Here is a 15,121-nt window from a genome sequence, read left to right as displayed (position 1 = left end):
GTCTCATTGGTACTAAATGCAAATGGTGTTAATCTGATGTCTCATTGGTACTAAATGCAAGTAGTGTTAATCTGATGTCTCATTGGTACTAAATGCAAATGGTTTTAATCTAATGTCTCATTGGTACTAAATGCAAATGGTGTTAATCTGATGTCTCATTGGTAATAAATACAAATGGTGTTAATCTGATGTTTCATCGGTACGAAATGCAAATGGTGTTAATCTGATGTCTCATCGGTACTAAATGCAAATGGTGTTAATCTGATGTCTTATCGGTACTAAATGCAAATGGTGTTAATCTGATGTCTCATCGGTACTAAATGCAAATGGTGTTAATCTGATGTCTTATCGGTACTAAATGCAAATGGTGTTAATCAGATGTCTTATCGGTACTAAATGCAAATGGTGTTAATCTGATGTCTCATCGGTACTAAATGCAAATGGTGTTAATCTGATGTCTCATTGGTACTAAATGAAAATGGTTTTAATCTAATGTCTCTTTGGTAATAAATGCAAATGGTGTTAATCTGATGTTTCATCGGTACTAAATGCAAATGGTGTTAACCTGATGTCTCATTGGTACTAAATGCAAATGGTGTTAACCTGATGTCTCATTGGTACTAAATGCAAATGGTGTTAATGTGATGGTACTGTGTGGCCACCATATTAGCCATCTTGATATTGCTACTTTGTAAATAGAAAGTCATGTCAGCATGGGGTTTTCACCAGAGGAATAATCATGATATTTAGTTTATCCTGAATGAAAATATTGCCAATTTGACCTCAGATATGGCTGCCATAAGGAAAATATTGAAAATCTTATAGTTATTGCCCTGAATGGATGGTCATGTCAACATGGGGTTTTCACCAATATTCTTCTAATAGTATCTAGTTTGTCCTAATTCGTTTAGGTGGCAGCCATATTGATGTAAGTTTGGCATTATTTTCATAATGATGCCAAACTTACATCAATATGGCTGCCACAGTTGCAAAGTAAATCTTATCACTCAAGAATATGCCAGATTGTTTCAGCACTTGGGTATTAAATAAAAGAAATGGCCTTGTCTTGAATTACTAGAAAATACTTTCTGCCAATAGTGTCAGTCCAGTTGAGGGATTCTTTTTTAATATGTTTTTAAAAAGTAATGCAAGAGGGTTTCAATAGTCAGCAGCTACAAAGAAGAAATGGTCATATCTTGAATTCCTGGAAACTATTTCAGAAAGTTGAACATTACTCACTTTGAGGATGTCTTGCTTCATACTTATGTGCTTAATGCAATACCTGAAGATGCATTCATGCTTTTGTTATGTCAGAAAATATTGTCTTAATGCATGCCTAATGGCAAACAATAGTTACTTTTAATTTAGAGTTGTGTTTTCATGTGTTATGCACAAAATTTGTGTATATATATATATATATATATATATATATATATATATATATATATATATATATATATGATAGATAATTTCATAATTTAATAATTAATCTTTTTTGCTACAGGCTTTGGAGAATTTTGCACTGGTCAAAGAAAAAGAGGAAGCGGTATTTATCTCTCCTACCTTTAAATTTAAAACAGTTTCATTAATCTCTTTATATAGACCAACTTTAGAGACATGTTCAATAAATCAAAGCAAAGAGCATTGTAAAAATAAAGGACTGTGCACAAAACTGCACATGCTGCATTGCCTCAACCTGTAGATTGCATTATTATATGTTGAGTCACATTGAATATCAATTATATCTGTCTTATTTCCTATCGTATAATTAAACTCCTTGACACCTTTTCTGTGCTCAGCCATGTCTTTCATATTGGTACATTCAATTTTTTGGCAAACAGTATTGGAACTTTTCTCCAATCCTTAAGTTGAGGGAGCAGGGAGGGACATTTTTATTTAAAAGAATAGTTTTCAACCCTTCATTTCCAATAGGAGTCTGCGAAAGTCCTATCTGTATTGCATTATTTACACAGGCAATTTTTTCTCTCTCCAACCTCTCTTCGGCATCTTTTCATACAGTTGAAACATTCTTGATGTATAACTGCATGTTGAACATATTGCTCTCTCATGCCACACAAGACCTCTTTTTCTCTTCGTGTACTAAGTCCCATGATAGAAAACCTTTATAGTCAGGGTGCTGGAACTGGTGCTCTCAGAACACATTAATCCACATCTCAGCAATTTTTCCTGTGTGCACTAAGTGATATGTATTTTCCCAGAAATATGGTTTCAGATTTGAAACAAATGCTATTTATAATGGCAGTATTGCTCTGCACTTACTATCAAGTGATAGTATGGAATCATTTAGCTGTAAATTAGAGCTTGCTACTTGGTATGCCAAATCAATGTATATTACCTCCTATTTGACTGTAATTGAGTGATTGGAAGGTTTGCTTTGTTTCTCTTTTTTAATAATTTATGCTTTTTATTCAGCTTTATATTAAAAAGTAATTTAACACTGCTTATAGTGAAAAGTAGCCACAATAATGATTTTGAGACTTTTTCATAACTTTTTATGAGTTTTGGGTAAATGTAGGTATAGATTTATGTATTAGACAACTTTAATATGCAATTCAATTCTATTACTTAATTTAACAAGTAGTTTATGCAGTGATAAGTTTTATCAGTGTCTGAATATTGCATAGAAACGTGGACTTGTCTTGGCATCGCAAAGTTTTTCACACATTTCTCAACCTCCAGTTTACTTCTTAGTTTGGGCCGCAGCAGTTTGTACATGTTCTTTCTGTCTCCAACATCAATATCAGTATTATAGGAACTTTGTATAGCTTTTCCAAATTTGTCTCTTGTTGTCCTTATGTGACAGACCTCAAGTGGCTGTGTCTTTTGGGTTGATGCACATTTTTCCCTTTGTTGTGGGGAACATTACCAGGCTTAAAGAAATTACTCTGTCTATTCTTTGCTTCCTCACCCTTTCCCATAGTTTTATTCTAAAAAGTAGTACTCATTTATTTAATTCTTCAGTATAATAAAACTTATGGAACTTTTCTTTGGCTTTTTTTATCTTTTTATTAAGATTTGGCGTTGATGAATCACTTGCGATGATAGTTTAAGTTTGGAATGGTAGCATCTCTTGATGCTTCATGTGTGTGTGTATTTGTTTTAGTCACAAAAGGGCAATGGCCTCTTATCATTTTGGCTTGTCATTTGGCTCACTTATTTGTTTGGTTTGATTAATATGAATAGGGATGCACTGCATCTTATTTCTGTGAGAGCCAGCAAGAAAAGAAATGCAATTTTGAAATTTAAAACATTTAAAACTTGTCTTATAGCCAGTGAGAGATGAAAATACAATGTGTCATGTAATTTGATTCCCTGTGATGTCATACTTGCTGTTGTCAGCATATTTGTATTTCTTTTGTGTAGCATGCATGCCATAGAAAGATAACATGAAGATACAAAGGCAGAAAACAATTGTTTTAATAACAAGAATAAGCCACTAATAAGTACAATACAACACAGCAACATGTAATGCAGATGCAGTTTAGTGATATTCAGTGGTATCACATAAAATGCTATTGCACTATCATCCATGCACAAGCATGGCCAATTCTTTCTTACAATTATGCTCCAATATCGAAGAGTAAAATACAACTTTTTCTAAAATGATTTAAATCTGGTTATAGGACACACGGTACTAATTATACAGAAGAACTGTGAGCCAGTCTAGAAGTGGGTGAACAAATAATAGAGTATATATGGGTTTGGTGGTCCATAATTGGTTAATAATGAAAATTAAAATTTTAGTAAAAATATCTTTTGAGAGCTTATCCTATCTGTAATTTTAAAAATATATAGACAAAATTCTATTGATGCAATTTTAGTATTTTTACAGGCTTGACTTAGGAGTAGTCAGTAAAGAAAGTAGCACCTGATTCATTTGGTACAGAATCAATAACTTGTTTCATGCACGTGTAGATAAACAAAATGCCGTGGGTCATATGATGTTCTCCACACAGAAGATTGCACCAAGGATAGTTTTGCACAGAGAAATATAAGTCTGATAATCAGCACCCAGAAATTTTAACTTATTGAATTTTGAATATGATGGTGTTTCCATATGTTTACTATGGGAGTTTAATTAGTACCTTGAGTCCTGTAGCTGTGGCATTATCATTTTCAGGGGAGATAATGCACAGTGATATATTCATGATCCAAGATTTTTGCTGCTGGGCATGCTCTAGTTGGTATAGACCTGATAAGTATTATAATTGTAAGTGACCATTTTATGCTTATAATTTTACATGTGCTAAAAGCAAAGGGTGAAGAGAGATATACAGCCATGTTTGCCAGTTATCATGAATTTTTTAAGCAAACTTTTAATTTTTTATGCACTGTATATGTTGTATGACTTTCCATGAAATATTTAATTTCCTATTAATTTGTATTTCAGCCATCAACAAAACTACCACCTATTTCAAACAATATCAGCATTGAACAACAAAAGGTAAATACTTTTCTTCCCTAATGTTATATCAGAATTCTTCTAGCCTGCTACTCAGATCAGTTCTTTTCGAGATGCTTCTTAATCAAGAGGTTTTTAGTTGTACTGGTCATAAAAGAATTTATATAATGGCCTGTTGTTCATAGTCCTTCCATCAGCACAAGTAAGTTTGTTATCGCTTCACCTCCTAATAATGTACTTGGACGATAGTCATCACACACATATTTGTTCCAAGGTCTAGTTGGTTCTAAATAAAAATCATGCTGCTCAGACATACAGTATGGCTGCAACTGTGACAGCAGCATTCTTGATGTTTACTTGGTTCTATGTCAAAATGGCATCTATATGACATCCTATTAATAGGGTCAGCATGGTGGCCATCTTCAGAATCTCCCACTCCTCCTTAATGGCTGTGAAAATGGTGCCCCTCCACCCCACCCACCCCCCAACATCCAGTCTGGAAATCTGGTTATCAATACTCATTCTAAACAGATGGGCCTATCAACATAGATCTTTACTAAAAGTATTGTTAGGATGTTTAGTTGGTCCTTTAAAAAATTGGTGCTGATTTGACATCTGATATGACCACCATATTACCATCTTGAAAATCTTTCTGTCACTCCTTATGAATGGATAATCTTATTAGCAGGGGTTTTCTCATGATGTGTAGATGGTTCTAAATGAAAATAGAGCCATATTAGTTCCATGGATAGTGCGTGGCACTGAAAGGGTGTGGGTTAAAATCCTACCATTGCAGAGATCTCAGAAATGCTTAATTATGTGTATTTGGATGCCAAATTTTGATCAGGGACGCAGAAAATCACTGAGGCGGGAGTCCTCTGTACGTATGTAATAGGTGTGTGGCAAAATTCAAAGACTTGCCAGTCCTGCTTCAGCCACCTGCTTTGTGGGAAAATGTGTTGATCAGTTAGCTGTGCTGATATTTACAATGACAGAATTCAGTGACTGAAAGACCCCTTGATGTACATATATGTTGCCATTTTATAAGAGTACATGTCTGTTCATGGTGTGTTCTTGGCAAAGGCAATTTATTCAAGTTACTTTGCACTAAATAACCTACTTGTGTTGCATTGACCATCTTGAAAATTTTCTGATCACATTTACCTTTCCTGAACAGATGGCTATATTGGCATGTGGTTTTCACTAAATATAATGTCTTATGATGTCCTATTTGCCCTAAAGGTAACTGTTGTCTATTTGGCATCCATTAGGGCAACCATGGCAGCCAATTTCATGTTGCTTCCACTCAGGATTTGATGATCATATCAACATAAGGTTTTCATTGAAAGACTTGTTAGGATGTCTAGTCCTAAATGAAAATGGCAGTGGTGGCCAGTGTGAAAAGCTTGATCTGACATTTTTGATATGTAGCTGGTTCTAAATGAAAATGATGTTCATCATACCTACAATATTGCCATCATGGTAGCCAAGTTGAAAATCTTTCCTTATTATACATTTTGGGCAGACATGGGAGTACTGATAATTTTCTTATGATATTACGTTGGCCCTATATAAAAGTGGCCCCATTTGGCCGAGTGGTCTAATGCATTTTCCATTACAGATCGCTTACAGATAGCACCTATGTCTATGTGAGTTTCTGTCTCATTTTAACCAATATGTGATTAAGCTTGTCAATAGCATCCCATGGGGTTGGTGGTTCTATCTTCACTTATCATTTGTTGAAAAATGGTGTTAATCTGCACAAAATCAAGCATCTAATTAGTCATTACATGTTGTCACCACTCCTTGAAAGGATGGCTGAGTAAACTTGGGGTTTTCAAGTAAATACTTTTAATTGTATACAGTTGTTCCTAAATGGAAATAATTACAGTGTGACCTTAAAATTGTAACAGTTTTATCTCCTAAATGTCTAGTCATACAGACTGTATTGATATGCTTTGTAAAGAACTTGTCCAGAATTGCCCTACTCAGCAGAATCAAGAAATATTTACCTACAAAAGCTCACATTCTTTACCACAGATCATATATTCTTCCAACAATGGATTATTGTTCATCTGTATGTGGAATCTGTGCTCAGATCTCAGGCTGGCAGGATTTATAAACTTAGAATAGGGCAGCATGCATTTTCTTCCAATGCATTTATGATTATTCATGAAAAAGCATTGTTTACAGAGCTAAAATGGTCTACAGTATATGAAAGATTTCATTTTCACAAGGCAGTTCTTGTATATAAATGTCTGCATGGAGCTTCACCAGTATTTTCAGGATTAATTCAGGCCTTATTCAACAGAATATCATTTGAAATCAACTTAACATGGAATCTTTCATCCACTGATACCAAGAACAGAACAGTTTAAAAAAAAAGCTTCCAATACGCTCGTACAATTAAGTGGAACAAGCTTTCACTGTATGTAAAATGTGTAGGAAATACTACAGTATTTAGGAAGAGATGTCTTGAGTATATATGTGTTACTAATGTATGTGTTACTAATGTATTGTTGTTGTTGTTGTTGTGGGGTTTAACGCCATTTTTCAGCACGATAGGCTATACATGGCGGCCAGTATTAATGGTGGAGGAAGAACCCGGAAAGAACCACCGACCCACGAGAAGCTACTGGCAAGCTTTCTCACATGCCCACATTGGCTGAATCTTTGACTCGAACCGCCGCAGACAGAGGTGAGATGGCAGTGATCCGTAACGAAGAGCGCTTTAGACCACTCGGCCACTCGGGGCCCCTACTAATGTATTACAATAGAATTTAGTATCTATAATACTTGAATTAAAGTATAATTACTATTATCGCTTGTGTAAAGCAGATTATTATACTTTTTTAATATGACTTAAAGGGATATTAGTCCTTGAGTAAGCAAATCGCCCTCTGTAAATATAGTATTATTATTGCATTGGTATGTCTTTTCCTTATGCTGGTCTGCGGTGCAAGGTGAATATTCACTTTATTTAGTAACTGGAGGTTTTGAACACAAAATTATCACTAGAATCTCAGTTAAATTGTTTGTTTTTTTAAAAACACAAAATGATCAAAATGGTCTCAGTTAAATTGGTTGTTTTTTTTAACACAAAATTATCACTGTGATCTCAGCTAAATTCATTGGGTTTTTTTAAACACAAAATTATACTATGATCTCAGTTAAATTGGTTAAATTTTTAAACACAAAATTATCACTATGATCTCAGTTAAATTGGTTGGGGTTTTTTAACACAAAATTGTCATTATGATCTCAGTTAAATTGGTTGTTTTTAACACAAAATTATCACTATGATCTCAGTTAAAATTGGTTGTTTTTTAAACACAAAATTATCACTATGGTCTTAGTTCAGTTGGTTGTTTTTTTAACACAAAATTATCACTATGATCTCAGTTAAATTGGTTAATTTTTTTAAACACAAAATTATCACTATGATCTCAGTTAAATATGGTTAATTTTTAAAACAAAATTATCACTATGATCTCAGTTAAAGTCGTTTGTTTAAACACAGAATTATCACTATGATCTCAGTTAAATTGTTTAACATTTTTAAACACAAAATTATCACTATGATCTCAGTTAAATTGGTTGTGTTTTTTAAACACAAAATTATCACTATGATCTCAGTTAAGTTGGTTAATCTTTTAAACACAAAATTATCACTATGATCTCAGTTAAATTGGTTGTTTTTTTTCACAAAATTATCACTATGATCTCAGTTAAATTGCTTGTTGTTTAACACAAAATTATCACTATGATCTCAGTTAAATTGGTTAATTTTTTAAACACAAAATTATCACTATGATCTCAGTTAAATTGGTTAATTTTTTAAAACACAAAATTATCACTATGATCTCAGTTAAATTGGTTGTGTTTTTTAACACAAAATTATCACTATGATCTCAGTTAAATTGGTTGTTTTTTAACACAAAATTATCACTATGATCTGAGTTAAATTGCTTGTTTTTTGAACACAAAATTATCACTATGATCTCAGTTAAATTTGTTAATTTTTTTAAACACAAAATTATCACTATGATCTCAGTTAAAGTGGTTGTTTTTTTAAACACAAAATTGTCACTATGATCTCAGTTAAATTGATTGTTTTTTAACACAAAATTATTGCTATGATCTCAGTTAAATTTGTTGTTTGTTTTAAACACAAAATTATCACTATGATCTCAGTTTAATTGGTTGTTTTTTAAACAAAATTTTCACTATGATCTCAGTAAATTGGTTGTTTTTTAACACAAAATTATCACTATGATCTCAGTTAAATTGGTTGTTTTTTAAACAAACTTTTCACTATGATCTCAGTTAAATTGGTTGTTTTTTTAACACAAAATTATCACTATGATCTCGGTTAAATTGGTTGGGTTTTTTTAAAAACAAAATTATCACTATGATCTCAGTTAAATTGATTAATTTTTTAAACACAAAATTATCACTATGATATCAGTTAAATTGGTTGTGTTTTTTAACACAAAATTATCACTATGATCTGAGTTAAATTGCTTATTGTTTAAATACAAAATTATCACTATGATCTCAATTGCTTAATTTTTTTAAACACAAAATTATCACTATGATCTCAGTTAAATTGGTTAATTTTTAACACAAAATTATCACTATGATCTCGGTTAAATTGGTTAATTTTTTTAAACACAAAATTATCACTATGATTTCAGTTAAATTGGTTGTGTTTTTTTAACACAAAATTATCACTATGATCTCAGTTAAAGTGGTTTTATTTTAAACACAAAATTATCACTATGATCTGAGTTAAATTGCTTGTTTTTTAAACACAAAATTATCACTATGATCTCAATTAAATTTGTTAATTTTTTAAACACAAAATTATCACTATGATCTCAATTAAATTGGTTAATTTTTAACACAAAATTATCACTATGATCTCAGTTAAAGTGGTTGTTTTTTTAAACACAAAATTGTCACTATGATCTCAGTTAAATTGATTGTTTTTAACACAAAATTATCACTATAATCTCAATTAAATTGGTTAATTTTTAACACAAAATTATCACTATGATCTCAGTTAAAGTGGTTGTTTTTTTAAACACAAAATTGCTATGATCTCAGTTAAATTGATTGTTTTTAACACAAAATTATCACTATGATCTCAGTTAAATTTGTTGTTTGTTTTAAACACAAAATTATCACTATGATCTCAGTTTAATTGGTTGTTTTTTTTTTTTAAAATTCACTATGATCTCAGTTAAATTGGTTGTTTTTTAACACAAAATTATCACTATGATCTCAGTTAAATTGGTTGGGTCTTTTTAACACAAAATTATCACTATGATCTCATTTAAATTGGTTGTTTTTTAAACAAAATTTTCACTATCATCTCAGTTAAATTGGTTGTTTTTTTAACACAAAATTATCACTATGATCTCAGTTAAATTGGTTGGGTTTTTTTAGCACAAAATTATCACTATGATTTCAGTTAAATTGGTTGGGTTTTTTAAAAACATAATTATCACTATGATCTCAGTTTAATTGGTTGTTTTTTAAACAAAATTTTCACTATGATCTCAGTTAAATTGGTTTATTTTTAAACAAAATTTTCACTATGATCTCAGTTAAATTGGTTGGTTTTTTTAACACAAAATTATCACTGATCTCAGTTAAATTGGTTGGGTTTTTTTAAAAACAAAATTATCACTATGATCTCAGTTAAATTGGTTAATTTTTTATACACAAAATTATCACTATGATCTCAGTTAAATTGGTTGAGTTTTTTTAACACAAAATTATCACTATCATCTCAGTTAAATTGGTTGTTTTTTTTAAACAAAATTATCACTATGATCTCAATTATATTGGTTGTTTTTTAACACAAAATGATAAATGAGATCTCAGTTAAATTGGTTGTTTCTGTCATTCAGAATATCATTTTTAACTTAATGTAGTCTTGGGGCACTCGCTTTTCTTTACCACAATACATAGTTTGTTTGCACATCTACTGTCCATTGTATGCATTTTTTGCTGATATGTTCTCTCCAGTCCTTAGATACATTTCATTTTATTGGTGTCCCTGTTAAATCATTTTGACACGTTTTAGCATGTCACTGGATTCAGTACCTGCTATATTTAGAGGGAAAATAGATAACATCTACTATTGTTATGGGTTCTTGGCATATGTTTATAATCAAAGAAAGAAAGAAAAAGAGACAGACATGAAGTTAACAATTGAAAATTTTCTACTCTAGCATAATAAGAATTATATACAAGTTACATACATTATCTACTTTCTCATTTACCTTATTGGAACTAGATATAACCTGACAATACATATTTGCTAGCAAATACTCAGATATGGATTTGAAATCAGAATAAAACAATATTAACAAAACACATTTCATTATTAAAAATTAAAATGGTGAATGGCTTACATTATTCTGAAATAACCACATTTCACAAAATACATATAGATACATATAAAATAAAATTTCACACTTAGCTGCAAGGTGAATTCTAGTAGTTACAACTGCAGAAATATTTTTCAAGAATCAGGCCATTATTTATAAAAACAAGGCATTTATAAAATCCATCGCTCTAGGTGCTTATTGTACAAGTATGAAAATGTGAGCAATGTCCACCTGCTGAATAACCTTGTGTATTGAAAAGAGTCAAACCATATTTTGGTATATGAGTCGCAGAGAGAATTGTTTTTATTTAGAACTAATATCTGTGTCAAGTACCTTGTTATGAAGTAATGCAGTAATTTTTTTATCTCCCTCCCTTAGTAACTGGTGTTATTGTCAGTATTACCCACCCAATTCTCAATCTAGTTGAATGTTTATTTTTTTAATTCCTTTTACATCTCAAGGTTTGAGTAATCTCATTATTGGACAATGTGTGAAACTTAGGTGAATTCTAACAAAGCTGTAGGGACAGGAAATAGGGACCTTGTTTTTCACTGAAAGACCCTCTTCATTTCCAGGAGGTGTCTGGGGCACTTCCTTATAAAGGTATCCTACCAGCTTCCATAAGGAAGGGGTGTTTGGCTCTGGGAGATTGTAGTTGTTTAATCCAGTGAGGTAGGTATCTTAGCACTTCCTGGTGGAAGGAAGTCACAAACATCTGGTTGCAAGTTTGCCTTCCCAATGCAGTAGAAGCATGATCATTTTAGTCAAGCAGACCTGATTATAATTAAGGCAGGTTTACTTGTTAGACTTGAGATCCCCTGAATAAAAATCAATTCATTGCCTGGCTGTGTATTTTGCACTGGTAAATGGTACTGGTCACCAGATGACAGTCACGTGTCTCAGGCTAACCAATGTTGTGTAAAGTACCAGTCACCAGTTGGCTGTCACATGTCATCTACTGCCATGTGCAGCTCACTGAGTAAGACAATCACTCTTCAAATGTCATGCACTTAGCACTGGTTCTTGACCACTGCTCCAGGCAAATTAATCAAGTTGATACCCCTGTTTTTTCTACTGTTACATGTCAATCCCATCACAGTTATGATGGGGAAGGGTACGGATTTCTCTTCCACCAAACCCACATCATAACTATCAGGGTCAATGTTCTTAACATTGTAGGATGATGGGTCCAATTATTTTTAATGTTAGTCTTTGAACCCCCTTTGTCCCAATCCCTATATCCATTTACATATACCCGTGGTTTTCATTTCATTTGTGACCATTTAGTTGTTTAATTAAGAGATTTTACTCTTTTACAGATTTCAATTGTTTTGGGAATCTTTCCTTTTTGCGAGATTTAATTCATGTTTGCGATCATCATGCTATTCAACTGGCAAGTCACTAAAGTTGAATTGGTTCATTTGGAATGCTTGTGTATATCGTCTGTTCAATGTTTACATTAGTATTTTTTGTACATGACAGAAGTTGGCATAAAGTAATTCTGCATACAGTTTATACAAAAGTTAATGCAACTCATCCTGATCACATAGTTACATTCTGACCTATGGAAACATTTGATACATTAACCAACTAATGCAATTGTAATTATTGATAATTGTCCTCCAGTTACTAATTGGAGGATGGAATTTTTGATTGGGAGCTAGCTCAAGGAAAAGAGATAGCAATCCAGTAATAACAGGTCAGTACTACATAATTTAATTTAGACACCATCCCCACGAACTACATGTTATCCCTAAATTTAGATGATGCTGATATAACCTATAAAATATCTCTTTTGATAGCCATCATGAGAATCTTTGTGTATCTTATTCTCATTCACTTCTGACTGGAATGCTATGATCATGGCAGTTTGTAGTGTGTTCTGAATTAAAATGATGATGCCTGCCACCCATTTAGTCACAGTAGAGTTATATCAAAACATAGCAAGAATCAAAGGACATCATAGACTCCTTGTGTTATGATGATTATTAGCAAAATGTTATGCAGATTTCTTTTAGAAAATAAATTTGAGCTCGTGTGTAGTGTTTATATCATCTGGTGAAATGATCTTGACTGCTTTTCAAAATACAAAACAACAGAATATTCACTTTAAACTTCATTTCTTGAAGAAAGAAATTACACCTACATGTTCTTAAGAAATTCTGAACAATGTAAATGATACAATTTGGAACAATACAAGTAGTAGTTTTAATGAACAGATCTGGTTATAAGCCTAAACTTTCTCCAAACTGATGCATGAGTTTCATCCCTTTACATTTGTTCAGAAGTCATTTGGAGCAGACATCAATTGTTTATCTAGTGTTAATTGAAAATGCTAGAAAAATTAAGAGGCTACCCAGGTAAAGATTTCTTTTTACAGTACTATACATTTTTACAAGGCATACATATATTGTTTAATTATTTTGTATCCAAAGACCTGTGCCTTTTAGTAACTTTGAATGCATCAGAGTAATCCTTGAAATGTTATATATCAGTTGTGAAAGTGTCATCTTGTTATTTTTTCTGATAAATCTCTTTGAATAAATATGCTGTTATTCTTCCTTTGATCTCCAATCATGTTATCAATTAACTCTAACGGTCTTTCTGTATTGCAGAAGAATGATCGTAATGACATCCTTTTTACAATTGAAACCTACATCTCCAGGTCTGTTATACATCGAGAGCTTCTCCTGGAGTTGGAGCTGTGGCACAAGAATAAGGAGAACCTGGTAAATTTGACTGCTGGCCGGAGTATAATACAGTACATCTGTAAAAAAAAAAAAACACCACTAAGTACCTTTGAAATCTAGTAGCCAGAGAGCAACCTGCTTTAACATTTTAGTAACTGTTGCAAGTTGTAGGTCATCTAGGCCTAATAATTTGGTTGCCTTAGATAGCATTCCAAGTACCTCTCAAAGTTTAGTAGCAATGACCGGGTTGAAAATTGTAGTGGCCATTTCAACTTTTGGTTCACCAAGTCCAAGTAGTTATATCGCCTTTGATACTGAGAGCAGAAATCGGTTGAATTTTAAAAAATGACAATTAAAGGCTTTTGTTAAATCAAATTGAAGAGTAATTACAAAAAGCATTAGGTTACTGTTTCTATATCTGTGCGACAGAACTGTCAGTAGCCATTATCTGCTTAAGTTGCATGCTAGATATTTAAATTCATTGTTTGAAGTTTTCAGAGCCATCACTCTATGTATTAGCTTGATTCAAATTCACTTTATTTTCTTCTGATGATAGTTGATGTTAAATAAGCCTTAGCCATATCTACATTTAATGTAGCTTTATTGACAGTAATTTTACTGATTACTAATTTGTCTCCATTTCCACATTTTTCTGGATCTTTACTTTTTGCTGATGTGTATTGCACAGGTCATGTGTTAGACTGGCCACTTAAAAAAGACTTAATGTAGGGATCAGCAGGTTTATATAATGGTTGAAATTCATCTGATTGTCCAGGTTCATGTTGACTTGTGTGAAGTCATTTTCTAAGTCTTTCCTCATTTACCTATAGCATAAATGCTAACATTATTTGTTGCTTTCATTAACGTTGCTGTCTTTAAGTATTTTAAGCATTCTGATATAAAAAGTAACCAGCAGGCAAGGGGCTTGCTTAAACACAGTATTCCCACTTGGTTCGTACATCTTTTATACTTCATGGTGGTTATCTGTTTAGCTACTCTTTCCATTTGGCAGGAATCTTAAAAAATTTGCAAAGATTTGTTGACCGTATTCTTCATTAAAATTTTGTGGATCTGTTTTAACATTGACATTTACATTGGTGGTTATGGTGGTGGAAGATTCTCAGTATCTGCTCTGATGTCGTCATCGAGTATTCTTTTCCACTTCTGCGGTTTCATATGTGTGCTTGAACAATGGTGCAAAATGTTTTTTCAAAGACTCCCAGAAAATCATCATGTGCAATTTGTCTCCACTATAACACATCTTTGGCTCTGTTGCAGCCAGATATAACATTACAAATCAATTCCTGGTGTTTGTGGGCACCTTTGTTATGCTATGATATCACTGGCTGGTTTTGTCAGTATATTATCATAATCATTTAAATTGTTTCGTTCAAAACCATCCACTTTCTATCTGTATTCTGTATGTAGCAGAAACCAATACTGGTATTTAACTAAGGGGTGAGTTTGCATCTTTGCAGCTCAAGAGGAGTGCTGACTTGAAAGTTTTCACCAGCTTGGTGCTCACAACACTCATCAAGCTATTGGTTCCAAAGCACAACAGTTTGCACCTGGACCTGCTCAGTACTGCATAAATAGCACACTATACA

General features: G+C 32.5%; 1 protein-coding gene across 3 annotated transcripts in view; it reads left to right on the top strand.

Annotated features, from left to right (window-relative positions):
- LOC149789476 (uncharacterized) overlaps window positions 1-15,121 on the top strand; it is a 287,180-nt gene that overhangs the window by 10,292 nt on the left and 261,767 nt on the right. For all 3 annotated transcript variants that reach the window (XM_089971479.1, XM_089971480.1, XM_089971478.1), the window contains exons 4-6: window positions 1,505-1,546; window positions 4,412-4,465; window positions 13,440-13,553. In XM_089971479.1, the coding sequence (XP_089827605.1) occupies window positions 1,505-1,546; window positions 4,412-4,465; window positions 13,440-13,553 (210 nt within the window). The remainder of the gene's footprint in view (window positions 1-1,504; window positions 1,547-4,411; window positions 4,466-13,439; window positions 13,554-15,121) is intronic.

The sequence above is a fragment of the Sinohyriopsis cumingii genome, chromosome 10 (assembly GCF_028554795.1).
Source record: "Sinohyriopsis cumingii isolate HCF-2022 chromosome 10, ASM2855479v2, whole genome shotgun sequence".
In the NCBI taxonomy this organism is placed as follows: domain Eukaryota; kingdom Metazoa; phylum Mollusca; class Bivalvia; order Unionida; family Unionidae; genus Sinohyriopsis; species Sinohyriopsis cumingii.
The sequence above is the reverse complement of the archived record's forward strand: the minus strand, read 5'-3'. Positions and strand labels throughout refer to the sequence as shown.